This window comes from Argiope bruennichi, chromosome 5, assembly GCF_947563725.1.
Source record: "Argiope bruennichi chromosome 5, qqArgBrue1.1, whole genome shotgun sequence".
In the NCBI taxonomy this organism is placed as follows: Eukaryota; Metazoa; Arthropoda; class Arachnida; order Araneae; family Araneidae; genus Argiope; species Argiope bruennichi.
Genome location: NC_079155.1, coordinates 77,373,706 through 77,389,003, shown reverse-complemented (window position 1 = coordinate 77,389,003; position 15,298 = coordinate 77,373,706). Strand labels below are relative to the sequence as shown.

At 25.4% G+C, this 15,298-nt stretch overlaps 1 protein-coding gene across 1 annotated transcript in view; it reads right to left on the bottom strand.

Moving 5' to 3' along the window:
- The window catches only part of LOC129968881 (THO complex subunit 5 homolog B-like), a 33,561-nt gene that overhangs the window by 1,317 nt on the left and 16,946 nt on the right, over positions 1 to 15,298 (bottom strand). Inside the window, exons 11-17 of the mRNA XM_056083196.1 lie at positions 14,775 to 14,871; positions 14,535 to 14,637; positions 10,189 to 10,293; positions 8,662 to 8,879; positions 5,248 to 5,348; positions 2,916 to 3,003; positions 1,637 to 1,752 (exon numbers count right to left, since the gene is read on the bottom strand). Of these exons, the coding sequence (XP_055939171.1) occupies positions 1,637 to 1,752; positions 2,916 to 3,003; positions 5,248 to 5,348; positions 8,662 to 8,879; positions 10,189 to 10,293; positions 14,535 to 14,637; positions 14,775 to 14,871 (828 nt within the window). The remainder of the gene's footprint in view (positions 1 to 1,636; positions 1,753 to 2,915; positions 3,004 to 5,247; positions 5,349 to 8,661; positions 8,880 to 10,188; positions 10,294 to 14,534; positions 14,638 to 14,774; positions 14,872 to 15,298) is intronic.

The window sequence follows — 15,298 nt, the reverse complement described above, 5'->3', positions numbered from 1 at the left end:
TTAAGTTCTACAGTTTTCAGGTATCAACAGTAAAAAACAAAAATTTAAAATTCATATCATTTATCAAAAATTATATGGATCACACATACTATAATTAAAAATACTATTATTATTGTTTCAAAAATAATTCTAAAAACATTTTTTTCTTGAAATCTATACGTAATCTACAGTAAAATACTGTAAACCTTTAAATATGCATTTGAAATAAAAGGGAACATCAATATTTATTATTTAAAATAGAACTGTATGTATTGTACACATGCATATATGACATGCATTACATTGCATGGATGCATGCATTGAATATGGATATACTTTTAGAATAAAATGACAAAATTAATATAATAAATTGTTCATTTATAAACATTTTAAACATGGTGATTAATTTTTATCCAGAAATCCTGAAACTTAAAGTTCGAACCTTTGATTTTCTTAAGCAATTTCTTCTTACTTGTTTTCCTCAGTTTTTTAAAATATACTTGTAATGTCTACCATCTTCGGATATTATCTCGTGATGAAGAAGTTAAGATATTTCTTGATATTGCTCTAAAATATTAATTTGGCCAGCACTAAAACTTACTACATATTTTTCTCTATAGATTGATATTTTACAAAAAATTATTTGATTTAACAAAAACTAATAAACATATATACAAATAAAAAGTGTTTTTTTTTTTTTTTTTGAAACTCGCAATGAAAAGAATTTTAGGCAAACAAAAATGGATTTAAAACGTAAATAATGGCACACTTATACCATCTTTTCACAAGCTTATCCCATCATATTTTAAATAAATATGAGTAAACAACTTTTTTCCCCTTTCCCAACAACTAGCCTTTTTTCCCCCCTTGTTATTTCTGCTTTCTTTCCTTGTAAATCTTGCTATTTCAACAAAAACAAAATATCATCACTGAAACATAGGTATACAAAATAGTAAACGGTTAACAAAAGATATGGAGCAACTATTTTATTTCTTTGACTGGAACAAATTTTAAGAAAATATTTTGCAGATCCACTATAAAATATTTATCCCTCCATGTGATTGAGATATCCCTTTCCTATTTCTTATGTTTAATTCAAAAGCAGATAATTTATGTTAGATATTCACTATTAAGATATCAAAAATGTAATTAAATACAAAAATAGTTCAGCTTATTCCCTTTAGAGATAATTTTTGAAAGCTTAAACCTATTAGCTTAAAGTAATAGATAAATTTGAAGATTAAAAGATCAGACACAATTTCTGCTATATTAAAACCTGGAGTATACACTTCTTTAAATAAAATAAATAAATAAATGAAATATTTATAAGTTGTTAAATCCTGCAGGTGATCTGAGAAATTATTTAGATCTTTCCAGTTTTCAAAAATGAGATACAAAATTAAAATGAAGATGTATTTGTATATGAACAAATTAATGAGTTCAATACAATAAGTTTCTTCTTATTTTATTTCCACCAACATCTCACCAAAAATATAAAGCTTGACACAAATTAAAGGAAGAAAACTTTCAAATAATATATATTTAAATTATTCTGGGATGATGATCACAAAATAATATATATAAACATAGAATTAGATAATTGGGAAGTTAAAGAGCCAACAAGGAGAGGAATATAAATAAAAATAATAAGCCTTACTCTCAGAGCAAAGTTGGTTGTTGTGGTATGGAACCCCTTCCAATTTAAGCTCAGTAAGAAAACAGGTGTTTTCATGGGGTACTCAGGAGCTATAGTTACCAACACAGACAAGGAAGCTATATAAAACACAATAAAATTAAAGAATATAACTATTCAGTCTGGTGATTCTATACTTATAATTTTATAAAAATATATTCTATGTTATTGTACAATATAAAAATCTAGCAAAATTTTACTCTATACAACTCTTATTATATTCATTTGAGATCCATCTTTTAAACTCCATGAAGTCTTATTCAACTCCACTATACGTAAAATCGACTAGACGACAAGATCTGCGAATCTTAGTTGATCTTATTGGATTATTTATGGGAAATCAATAACCTTTTCTGGCAAAATTGCTTATTTCCAAATCTCATGCATTTTAAAGTTCTCTGTCAGTACCCTCCTCTCTTAGTATGAATTAAATCTAAATTCATTTTCAAAGCTTTTGTAAGAACTGGTGTCCTTGACAAATAAATTTATCTTTGAATCTACATTATTATTCAACAATAATTTGAGTTCTCCTGATGCTATAATAATTTTTAAAGATTTTTATGCATATTTATGTATGTGTCTAAAAAGTCCTACAAAATTATACAATACCTTTTTGAAAAGTACTACCTAATTTTTTTTTTCATAATTCTAAAAAAAAACCTACTTAGAGTACAAAATGGTATAGCTAAAAACATGGGACATCATTTAACTAGTTTTTTTTTAATTATACAGTATTTTATTTTAAAAAAAATGTGTTTTATATTAGGAAATCCTTAACATTATATGATATGTAAGTGGCTACAAAAGTAATCAATGACAGATATAATTATTAACAGATAAATAATGGTATTTTTTATTGAATATGGTACTCTTTTTATATTTATAAAATCAATATCTAAAGCATTCAGTGAAGTAATAAAAACATGTCTAAAAAAATGTTAAAAAAATTACATCTAATATAAACATTTTCCAGTTATCTATAGAAAGTAATACGAAATAAAAATTTGTATTACATCCAAAATGATACACCATGTGAATGACTTAAATTTTAATAATATAAATTTAATAATATAAATCTCTAAAATATGTTACATATTAAGAAAACATAAAAAATAAAGACTATCTGCCTGTTCTAAACAAAGCAAACAATCTTTTGAGACAGTTTAAATTTTTATTCCTTTTAATAAATATTGTTTTCTTGAAGCTGGGGAAATATATAACTATTTATATAAGAAATTAATACCTGAACCACGTTGTAGCTCAGCTTTATAGACAAGAGAATCTTCACTCACAATTCCAAGATTTTGTAATTCCTCTGCTTTTGGATAATTCTGAAGAAAAAAAAGTTTCAACCCAACAATGGATTTAAAAAAAAACACACACACAATCAGTTTTAAAGATAACTTTATGCAGAAATAAATCACATTTATAAGAATCTGAAATTAATTGCACATTATTTTTGGGAAATATTTAATATATTATATTACGCTGTGTGTCTTTATTGTAGAAATTACATATAAAATGGCAGATAATTCAAAATTTCTTGCTATAAAAAAGTTAATTATAGTACAGTTTTGTAAGAATAGTAATTTAAATGCCAACTGAGCTTCATAATTCCCTTTCTCTCCCTCCCTTTTTTTCAGTAACAAATTTTTACTGATTAAAAAAAAAAAAAAAAAATCTATCATGATTATGGCTTGAAAAATACTCTATTATGTAAGACAAATTTTATTTTTTAGTTGGGGGAATTAGCTACTTGTTAAATGTAACAAGCTACTAGTCCATTAAAAAAAATTGAATATTAAAAAATATATATTACAAGAAAGCTTAAATTTTATATAACTGCTAAAAAAATTCTTAATTAAAATTTCAAAAAAATTATAAGTTAAATCTATTTTAAGTTTGTTAAATATGGGGAATATTGGATACTAATCTAATAACTGCATCATATAAACTATAAGATTAATAGTAATAAGACTTTTATAATCAGCAATTAAACTGTATATCATTATAAAAACTATTATACATTTGCCAAAAAATGTAAATTACACATTAACTTTTCATGACTTTAAAGAATTTTTTTGAATGGAAATAGCAAATACAAGGATTCACTCATTTTTTAAAAATTGGTGTTAAATTATTGCAACCTCTAATGAAACTTCTTATTTTTGATTTTTAAGGTAACATGGGACCTAATAAAATATCAATATATATAGATATCTTGATGTTCAGAAACAGCTGCTATATATTGTTTCATATAATGATACTAAATGATAGTTTAATGATACTAAATACATCTGTAAAATTTCAAAACTACATCTCTGTATTTTTTATTTAGTAATTTAAAGATTTTTTTTATGTATGAAAAGAAAGCAAACAATGTTGTTATACTCCTTTTCAAGTCTTTTGTTAAAAACTAATTTTTTCCCCCTTCTTTTTGTGAATTTTAAGAAAACTACTATTGATATCTTTCAAGATACTTATTAAGCAAATTTATGGATGAAATTCTTTAATTCTGATATATTATATAAATGAAATGTTCTTCTTTATAAGAATGAAAGACTTAAATTAGGGTTTTATTCACATTTTGTTCATGTACAATTTAAGACTTTTAAAAATAATAGAAATAAAAGTGCATTTTTATGCACGTTATATTAGTATTAGAAATGTGCATGAAATTAGCTTTGTGATATATATTTACTTTTTTTTATAACCGTTAATAAGATTTAAGAAATTTTCATCTTTTCTCTGTTTATATATATTTATTATACAAGTATAATATTTCACTACTCAAAATTCTACCAAAATCTTATGGTAAGCAGTTTAAATAATTCATCACATTTTATAAAACTTTCAGACCATTTTATGGAATTTATGTAATGTTATTATATAATTAATTATTTTCAAATTGATATTTCACCATATTGTGTTTTTATTCAAATTCTACTTTTTGAAACCTAAAGATTTTTTTTTTTTTTTTTTTTTTTTTAATGAATGTTTAGAAATATATGTTTTGTAAAACTGTGCAAGGAAAGAAAGCTCGGAGATGTGTAGTCATTCCTTTTAAAAAGTTGAAGTCAATATCAACACATTTTTGAGAATTTGTGTATGTAAGAAAATAATAATAAATAAATATCACTGTATAATAAGCAGCAAAAAGAAATGCATATCCAGTTTTATGTAGAATATTACGAAATAGAATGAATTTGTTAAAAAAAACACATATATAAATTTTTTAAAGCTTTCAAATTTTAAGAATAGTCAACATTTTTTTTGAATAACTAAGATGTTAAAAATATTTTATAATCAATACAAAATTTTTTGCAGTGATAGTAATAGAATATTAACTTGCATGAAATACAATTGTAATCTAATCCCAATTAATTTTAAAAATTTAATTACATAGCATCTTAAATCAATATTGTAGTTTGAATAAAACTTTTCCTTTGAAAATTACTTAGTTAAAAACAATGAGAGAAAATAAGACATGACTAAGAAAGCTATCTGATTCTCAAGACAATAGTTTTAGATAGGAAGCATACCTTATAAAATAAAAACAAATTAATGTTACTTACTAAAACTTCTTTCCATGATACAGGACACCATTTCTTAATCTGAGGTGAAATATTTGAAGGATAAAGAGCAGCGAACTTAGGTGGAGCATTAATTCTTTGCTCTACAAAACACAAGAAATTTTATAGAAAGGCCTGTCATAATAAATTCATATGGCAGTGTAATATGTAATATATTACATATTACACTGTAAAATATAATATATTACAGTGTAACATATGTAACAATGCCAATAAATTGATGACAAAGAATAAAAAAGAAAAAACAATGCCCATTTTTTTAAATAATTATTTGAATTTTTTTTTTTTTTTTTTTAAAGTGATAGCTTTTTAATTTGAATCTAGAAATATAATCAAATATATATTAAGTGAATCTTAATATATATGCCAAAATTATTATTGGTGGCAATTTTTTTTTAAAGTAAATTTATTTTATATAACATTTATTGAACAAAACAAAAAAATTTCACTATTCAAGAGTAATTTCAAGATAACAAATTTTAAATCAAGCATTAATAATTATATTAACTTTCTAAAAGTATTGCAAAATATATAAAATAATAATAACATAACTGCATGATAGATCAAGAATAAAACTAAACTCAGTAGCACGCCAGCCCATATGGGCCAAGACCTAAAGTGCCCATATTTGCTTTCTTGACTGAGGGCTCTGGGGTGCAAGGCATATGTCCCAGTTATGTAGTGAGCTTAACGTGGTACTCCTAGTGTTTAGATCCCAAGCAAGTTTGGTCCTCAGTTTATCGACCCACTGAAGGTATGAAAGGCTGAGTCAACCTTGCCCAGCCCAAGGATCGAACCTCGGACCTGTGCGTTGGGAGTGTAAAGCACAACCACTACACCACTAAGTTTCGGGATGAAGAATAGCAGATAAAATTAGCTCATGAAGGTGTTAATAAATAATAAATATTACAAATAGAATGATAATGCGTTTTAAAGTAATTATATCTTAACGTTTACTTGAACATTAAGACATAAAGAGAAGGGATTCCTTTAATGCAGAATTTCTCAACCTCTTCATACCAGAGACCCACTTTTCCATAGTAGCTTTAAACACAATATGTCGAACAAATCTTTAAATTATAAGTAGTTAATGCATTTATATCTTTTATCTTAAGACATATAATTCGGCACCTATTTTTATTGGAATCATATATAATCTCCCCTCCCTCCATTCATTTGTAAGTTGGCAACTAAAAGCTGAGTGTAACTGTTTTAACAGATCGAATTTTACTAACCTAATTGCAACTTCAAAGTAAATTTATTGATGTGGAATATTCTTAATTTAATATAAGATAACCAGTATTTAATTACTGTACATGAAATTAAAAATTCTCAAATAATAACTTTATTACAAATAACTACTTCCTGTTTATCTTATTATGCATTCTAGTAATGAAAAATATAATTACTTTCCATCCTCAAAATAATATCAATTAATACCAGGCAGATAATAAACAATTTATGAAACAAAATAAATTCTTATAATAAGTTTAGTCAGTATTTAACATCTGTCTTTCTGTCTTCTGCAACAATGAATTATAATATTGTTATTAACTCAAATAACAACTTGTAACTGAAACAACACTATTAAAATTTTAAAAATAAAGTAAGCTGAAAAGATAATAAATAAATGTCAAGAACTTTTCCTTAAAAGAAATGTTCCCAAAAGGAATTATTTATTGGACAAAATAAAAACAGAAACAATATTCATACCCATATTTATTAAGTTTTGAGTAAGTGAAGAAAAAAGTGATCTTGAACACACAAAAAAAATTGTTCCCTTATTATTCATCCTTTATAAGCAAAATTAAATAATAGTTATTCAGAGCATTATATTTCATTTAAAATGTTCAAAATTTCTCATTTTTGAAGCAACTAGTCAAAATCAATTAATTGATGAAAATACTAAGACATCAAAGAAAATGCTAAGAGATTTTTGACTAGTAGTTCACTTGTTCAATGTATTTCCACAAAATTTTTAAAAGCTATAAATGCAACTTGTGTTTTTAAATCTAACCCTCCTCAAGAACTCAATAAAATTTTTTAACATATTGCTTTAAATTAAAGAAATTAAATATCATCTTTGACCTAGGACATTTTTTTTTGTCTTAAAATATCTTGATTTAAACACATTTCTTGATTGATCTCTTTAATCGATCTCTAAAAATCTTGAAAGATTTCATTATAGGGATCTTATCAATATCCAGATATTGAAATTGCAGGATTTATGTGTGTGTGTGATTTAAACATTTAATTTATCATTTTTTTTTTTACCTGACATAGGTTCAAATTGCATAAATTGAATAAGGACATCACATTTCCTTTTAATTAAATTTTTTTCAAAAACAGCAAACTTTTATTAAGAAGTTAAAATTTTTTTTTACAAGCATTATTTCAAATTGAAATTATTTTATAATTTTGTATGGAAAGTTGCATTTTCTTTCTTGGAATATCAATATTTTTGTGTCTATTAAACATCTTGTGCAATTTTTTAATACACAGTATATCTATTTTCCAGGACCAGAGCAATTGTCATTGATTGATTATTATTTGATCACATATAAATTTATAAGTTCTCCAAAGTTACCAATATGAATTGCTCACAATTGAAGTGAATTCAACGTGTTTTATCCTCCATTTTTGAAAATTCATCATAAAAAAAAGTAGCGAAATTATTTTGATAGTTTGAACTTTTATTATAAAAATAAAAATTAAAAAAAAACAATACTGATTACAAAATAGATTACTAATAATAATAATGAAAAAAATCAACATTCAAATGAAAGCCCCTTATTAGGCTAGCATTTTCTTATTTATTTTAGTTTATACACATCCTATGAGGTTTTAGCATAGTTTTATTTAAAGCTAAAAGTATGCATAAACTCAGTTATAAAAATTGTCTTTGTCTCTTATTATAAAAATTTGTCTATATTTGATGGCAATTTCCAAGAATTAAAAAGAGATAATAACCATTTCTTTCTTTCGTTTCATATTAAAAGAATATATGTTTATCACTTATTGCATATATAGAAGAATGAAAGTCAGTTATTGTTTGACAATGAATTCTAAAACCCTCCCCGCACTTTTGCACATGCATTAGGATGGATTTAATTCATCAAAATAGGGGTGAGAGGAAAGATGAAAGGAAGGAATGTTTATAATTAACAATACGGTCAGAAACGACACAATATTCACATGCACATGAAAAAAAATTGAAGAAGAGTATCTAATAGGGCGAAAATCAAGGTCAAACAATGACAAATTCTGGAAATCTCATTTCCACATCTCTCCCCTTAATGAGATAGAATCGTCAAAAAGTGGTCATCTCTGAATACTGAACTGAACAATACAGAATGGTATTTCAGCACTATAAAAAAATAAAACATAATTATTTACCCAGTGAAAGAATCTGATGATACAGTTGGTTGCGAGACACAAGTCGTGAGATTATGGTATCGATAATTTTTTCCATGCTGGGAGGGATCTTTCGATAAAAATCTTTAGAATCCAGTACATTTTCCGGATCTGGAGAAAGAAATTCCAGGCCACATATTGTTTGAACCCAATTATATGGCCATCCAGTAGTTTCATTTGAAAAGGGATTCTCATCATAACTAAAGAAAAGCCAAATACATTTATATTTTAAAACACACTATTTTACACATTTGGAAGAAACACAAAAAAAATAAAAGATTAATAATTTACTTAATATCATTAAATCTTCAACACAAATTATTTTTGAATTATTTTAATTAATAAACGTAATTACACAATATTAAGTAAACCTTTGACATAATATAATATTAGTAATGTGTCTGTTTTTTTTACACACTAAATTAGAAAAATGTTTTTATTTGTTAATGAATATTTATTAATTATACTTCAGGAAATTTTATTACAAAACAATTCAGGCAAAACATAATCACTAGGATCAAATATGACATCACAATCTTCAATGTTCCGTATACAGATATTATAATGTGCTAATCAAAATGGCAATTATTAGTGTTCAGGAGTCACAATAGCATGATGTAATACTATACACATTTTTAAAATAAGCAGTAACTTTAGTAGGTCAAAATTTAAAATAATAAAAAAAAGAGAATGTTATAATTTTGTAATTTTTAATCTTGATTATATGTTTAAGAAACAAGATAGCATGTTTATTCTTAAAAAATAAATTAAAGTTCTTAAAGTTTGCTGAGTAAAATGCAAGCAATGATGTTTCACAATGCTAACGCAAATGATAAAGTATTCATATATGATATTATCCAAGATAAAATAGCTATAAATTAAACAGACATTTGTAGTTCATTATATTACTTTTTATTGTCAAGAATATCCTTTATTATTTTAAATTTTAAAAAAAAAATATCTATTTTCAAAGTTACACAAAACTCCATTTTTTTAAAATTAATTATGAAACTAAGGCAAAAGACTTATTTTTATATCTATTAAATATTAAAATAGGATATAAAAAAATTCAGTGAAAAAAATTATACTACTCAACAGTGTCTTGATCAAATGTTTATAAGTAAAAGTGATTATAATATTTGCTGAAATTAAGAAGTAGAAAAAAAATAGTGAATTCTTAATAACACAAATAATGACAAAATAAATATATATAATTAAAAATAAAACCAAGGAAAATCCCTCAATATAAAAAAATTATTATTTATAGGAATCATTAAATAATATAAGTGCCATCTTAAAAACATGCAATTGATTCATCTAAATCGAACAAGACTTAGAACAGAAAAACATTCTACATTTGTAATGATTAAATTAATTCATAAATTATTTACTTAATATACAAATAAATATAAAATATTTTTTTCAAATGAATTGGAAAAAGTTAGCTATACAATTGGCATATGCTTCATCAACATGCAAAATTTTCAATATGTTCATATAATAACTTACCCAAATTTTGTTTTCAGCATATAAATGCTTGCAAGATTTGGAGATTCGTGTCCTCTATCGCCAGAAAATAGACAATTAAGGAAAGTGCTAGCTCTTAAAAGATCACTAAAGGAATAAACATGATTAAATATTAATTATAATAATTTAACAATGATAATTTCAACTACAGTTTTAAATGAATGTTTAAAATTCTTTGTCAAATACACTTTTTCTGAATCTAAGATTCTTATTGATACAACATATAACATTATAATATGGAACTGCATTATAATGTTATAATGAATTAAATTTTAATTCTTAAATGCCATAGTAAAACCTTCCAATTTCATGCTGAATCTGCATCAACAAGCTAATATGAAATATCTGTTTTCTTTTGTATATCCTCATAAGAAAATAATAAATGAGAAAACCCCGATTCTTGAAAGATTAATCCCTATATATAAATCTGTGTTCCTAAACACTTTGTTAACTCTGAGTTTTCTAGCAATCAAATTGCTTCAGTAATTGATACAAAAGCTTCAAAAACTTAGAAAAATTAAAGTAAAATTTTAATATCTCTTACAAATATAGATTTTATAGAGCAGCAAGTTGAAAATATAAATAATAAAAAGTAAAAGATTATTAATTAATCTTTTTTAAATCTTATTCATTTTAACAATTTCTTTATGCTACATGGTATAAAAAATGTATATTTTTCAGTTATATAATCAACTCAATTATATAAATTCAGTCAAAACTATTATAAATTTTAAATTTATAAAGTTGTGCTTTTTTTTTTTTTTTTTTTTTTTTTTTTTACTGCAAATACAAAGACATTTTTCCTTAAAGCTTACCTTTTTTTTTTCTGGAAAAATTATCAAGCAGAAAAGAGCATACTTTATAAAAAAAATATTTTGGAAAAGCAACTTATTTACTTATGTTTAATTTTCTTTTCAAATTCAGCTTTTGAGTGATGAATTTTAAAAACAGCAAACCAAGTATCGCAATCGGGATTTTAACCCCTCCCCCCCATTTTTTTAAGCAATACATATAACACTGCCTTTTCATTAGGAGCAATCACTTCTAAAAGGTGTTTTTCATCAGATTATTTTTATGTGTTTTATGATGTGTTAAAGGCATTTTATTTTAAATCCAAATTGAATGTATTACACCAAGTTAGCAGAAGCAAAATATGCAGCTTTTCCTATGTTAAAAAAAGTAATAAAAATTAACCAGGAAAGGAATTTATTCTGGGCTTGAAGCATTATTTTTAGTGGACCATCAAAGTCATTTATTTAAAACACTGCAATTAAAAATGTGAAAAATGCAACAAATCAAGCAAATTCCACTTCCAAAAAATTTTGGGCAAAATTATCAAGTAGTAAATAAACAAGAACTAATTTAAAAATCTATTTTATGTCAAAATTGTAGTCATGATTCATTTTTATAAAAATACTTCCTTTAAAAAAATATGTTGAGTTAAAACTCGGAAAGAGAGCAAAACTTTTTTTCATCATAAGATTAAATTATTTCAGAGGTGACTGTGACCTCATGTCAAAAATCCTGAAAATAACATGAAAAAAAAAATTCCAATATAATTTGGAATAATTCAGAATGTTAATGAGTTACACATACATAAGGCATGTTTTAAAATAATTTCATTTTTAAGGCAAAGAAAACAATTTTTAAAAAATTAAAAATATGTTTCATTAAGGAGTATAATTTTTAATCTTGTTATGTTCACATTTTCAAACAGTTCCACTTCTTAAAATAATTATTCACTACATCAATTCAAAATGTAACTAGGCACTTTTTTTTTATAAATAATTACTACACATTTTTCTTAGCTAACAAATGGAAGTTCAGTTTGATCAAAATAACAATTCTTCATTCAATCCTTCCTTTCAATACACAATTAGAATCTAAGAGGCATATTCAAATATCCATATTTGCAGGCATTGGAGATGAACTGAAACCAAGAAGACACAGATTAATGGGAGGTAAGGAGTTTTGGCAAGAAGTCATTGTGGAAGATTTAACCCTATGAGCTCTGAACGCCCGATATCGTCCTGTTCAACATGGGCCTGACTCGGGTACTTTGAGAAGGTTAAATAAGTTTAAGAGGTGAAAGGTATTTCTCAATGAGTGCTTATTAAAACTCAATTAACTGCCCCAAAGTGATTGAGTCAGGCACCTGTCGAAAAGGGCAATATTAGGCAGTCAGGGCTCATAGATTAATAAATTTTCCACAAAATTTTGACCTTTAAAGTGAATTTTGCAAACATTTCCGACTCTAAAGCCTTGTATGTATTTTTATTTAAATAAAATATTTATACTTCTCTCTGCCTCCTCCCTTCCTCCCTCTCTCTCTCTCACACACACACACACATAATAGCTTGTATAGCATACACACTATCCATTTTCAAAGATGTTCAAGGTCTTTTATCCACAAAAGAAGAAAAAAAAAAAAAAAAGATTTAACTAGTTTGTCAAGACTAGTTAATTCATTTTTAGTTTTAATACTTCAACCAAAAACGTTCACACCATCAGTATTTTCAGTTCCTGTTTAAAATAATTTAACAACTACTTGATAGTTTTCGATTTCTTGATCAAACCACTTTTAATTATATTTATAACAATTAAAATTATATTTAGCAAATTATCAATCAATTTCATCAAAGCAATGGAAGCTGTGTAGAACAGGATTAAAAATATTACCATTTTCGCAGAAGTGAGAATTTCAGCATTTTGGAATTGAATTATATTATTCTTGAAATCCATTAATTTTCTTTTATAAAATAATCCTACAACATTTTTAGCATCTCAAACACTTTTTATAAAAAATTATTCATTTCACTGTATTTATTTTACTTCTCAGTGTTTATGTTTGGCATAGTTCATTATTTTACAAAGTTTTTCTTTTTTTTCTTTTTCTTTTAGCCCTTGCTTGAGTCATGCCTTTGTTAAACTTGAAGATATTTCTTCACATCACTTTTGTTCAGCATGCTGGCAGTTCAATCAATATATGTCTCTTTGGGAATGCCCTTAATTTTTTCTGAATAAGCTTATCTTGCCAAGATTCTAATAAATTTAATGATGTCGTATCCATCTTACCACGGAAAGGGGAGTACAGTAGTTTCTGAGGGAAAAGACCCCGGAGCACCCGAGGACAGAAGTCCGACTTCTAGCTCATATGAAGATGATGCTCACACACACAACCCCTTTTTACAGGTGAGTTCATTCACGCACCTCACATATAGAACACAGGGCAAAGAACAACCGTGCTCAAACCGTGACTTGAACCCGGGAAGCGCGCTACCCCTAGGCCAGGACGTCGGTAATAAATTAAATAAATATGTTTATAAAATATACTTATCTTAATAAATATAAGAAAGATAAAATTATCAAAAATATGATTTTCAAAATTCTGTATATAAATCTTCAAAACTAAGTTCAATATTATAATTACAAATTTATTTCAGATAAAATTATGCTAAAGCCTTTACAATAAGTACATGAAATGTTCATTGTATTGGTTAATGACAAAAAGTTTTACTAAGGAACATTTTTTTTAAAAGAGGGTTTGCAATTGAAACTGTTTTTATTGTCACACATGTTGACTCATTGTTTGATAAAAAAAATTCTAATTTGATGATCAAAACAAAATCATATCTAAAAAGGGTCTAACCAAACAAAATTCTAAAAAGTGAGTTTCGGATTTCGGAGACTAAAATTTCCGAAACACAATTACCCTTGATTACTTGCTTTGCATTCTAACCTTAGTACTTAATAAAACTGTCACTTGCTAATTAAGGAAAGTTATTTAAGAAACAGATAGACAAAGTTCAAACCACAGAAAATGAAACATCAAATTATTAATCACCATTAAGAACACATATTACACTTTTCATTTTTGAAATAAAAATATATTTCAAACAAATCCATAATGAACATAACAACTGAAGATTCCTAAGCAAATTAAGTTTCCAGCATTTTAATAATAATATGCACATGAGTTAGTCATTTTCTACTAATAATGTGTTAAAAATGTACTTTTCATTTTAACTTCAAAATGTGCATAATTTTTTAACAGAATTACACTTTTCAAAATACTAACAAAATGAACAGAATAACTCATATTTAGTTAAGGAGTTTTAGTTATTCTTGTGCAATAGGACTTAATAAAACTTGATAAAACAATGATGCAATAACATTCAAATTTTGAAAGGGAAAGAAGAATCCTCGAACTCTCTTTCTTGGTTTTCTATCTTGGTACAAAAATTGAGAAAAAGAAAGTTGAAAAATAATGATTAAGTACTAAGAAAGTTACGCCAAACATAATTTTTGCTAGATAATCTGATACTTACCCAATAAGTTCAGATGACATAGGCTCTGGGTTAAGGGACTTTACAGCAACAGTTGCAATGTGAAGATGAATAAGATACTTAAATTCTAAAACAATTTTAGATTCTGAAAAACAAAGTATGTCATGAGAGATTTCAGACTAATATAAAAGCGACAAATGATCAAGCAAATTGTATGAAATTGAAAACAACAAATTTAAAGAAATGTTTCTTTTTTTTAAATAGATGATTAAGAATCTCTACCTTTTTCAATAGTAATAACAACTGTCATTGGATGTTTTATTAAAATATCTTTCTTAACTTCACTTTTTTTGTGTGATCCTGCATGTCTGTGTACATCCTAATAAAAAGAAACAAAAGAAGCAATTATGTAAAAAAGCTAGTTCTGTTATTTATTATATAAGAAATATATTATTGAGTTACTTTTATTTTGAACTTCATTTAAATAACATAAATATCTTATTTGTAAGTGAAAATTACAATTCAAGCGGTAGAATACAATACTGTCATTTTAATTAGTTATTCCATAACAATTTAAAAGAATGATTAATATTTTTCTTTATATACCATAAAATGCCTGTTTTACATTTGAATATTTGAGATAAATAGTGTCAAACTTCATTTACATTGGATTTGGAATTTTTTTTCATACCTATACCACTCTATATGCAAATATTCAGTGAAAGTTTCAAAATTGGGAAAAAGGGAGAAATACAGAACAGAAAGGGATTTGAACAATTCTATTTTAATTCTAAGGTGCCCTTTAA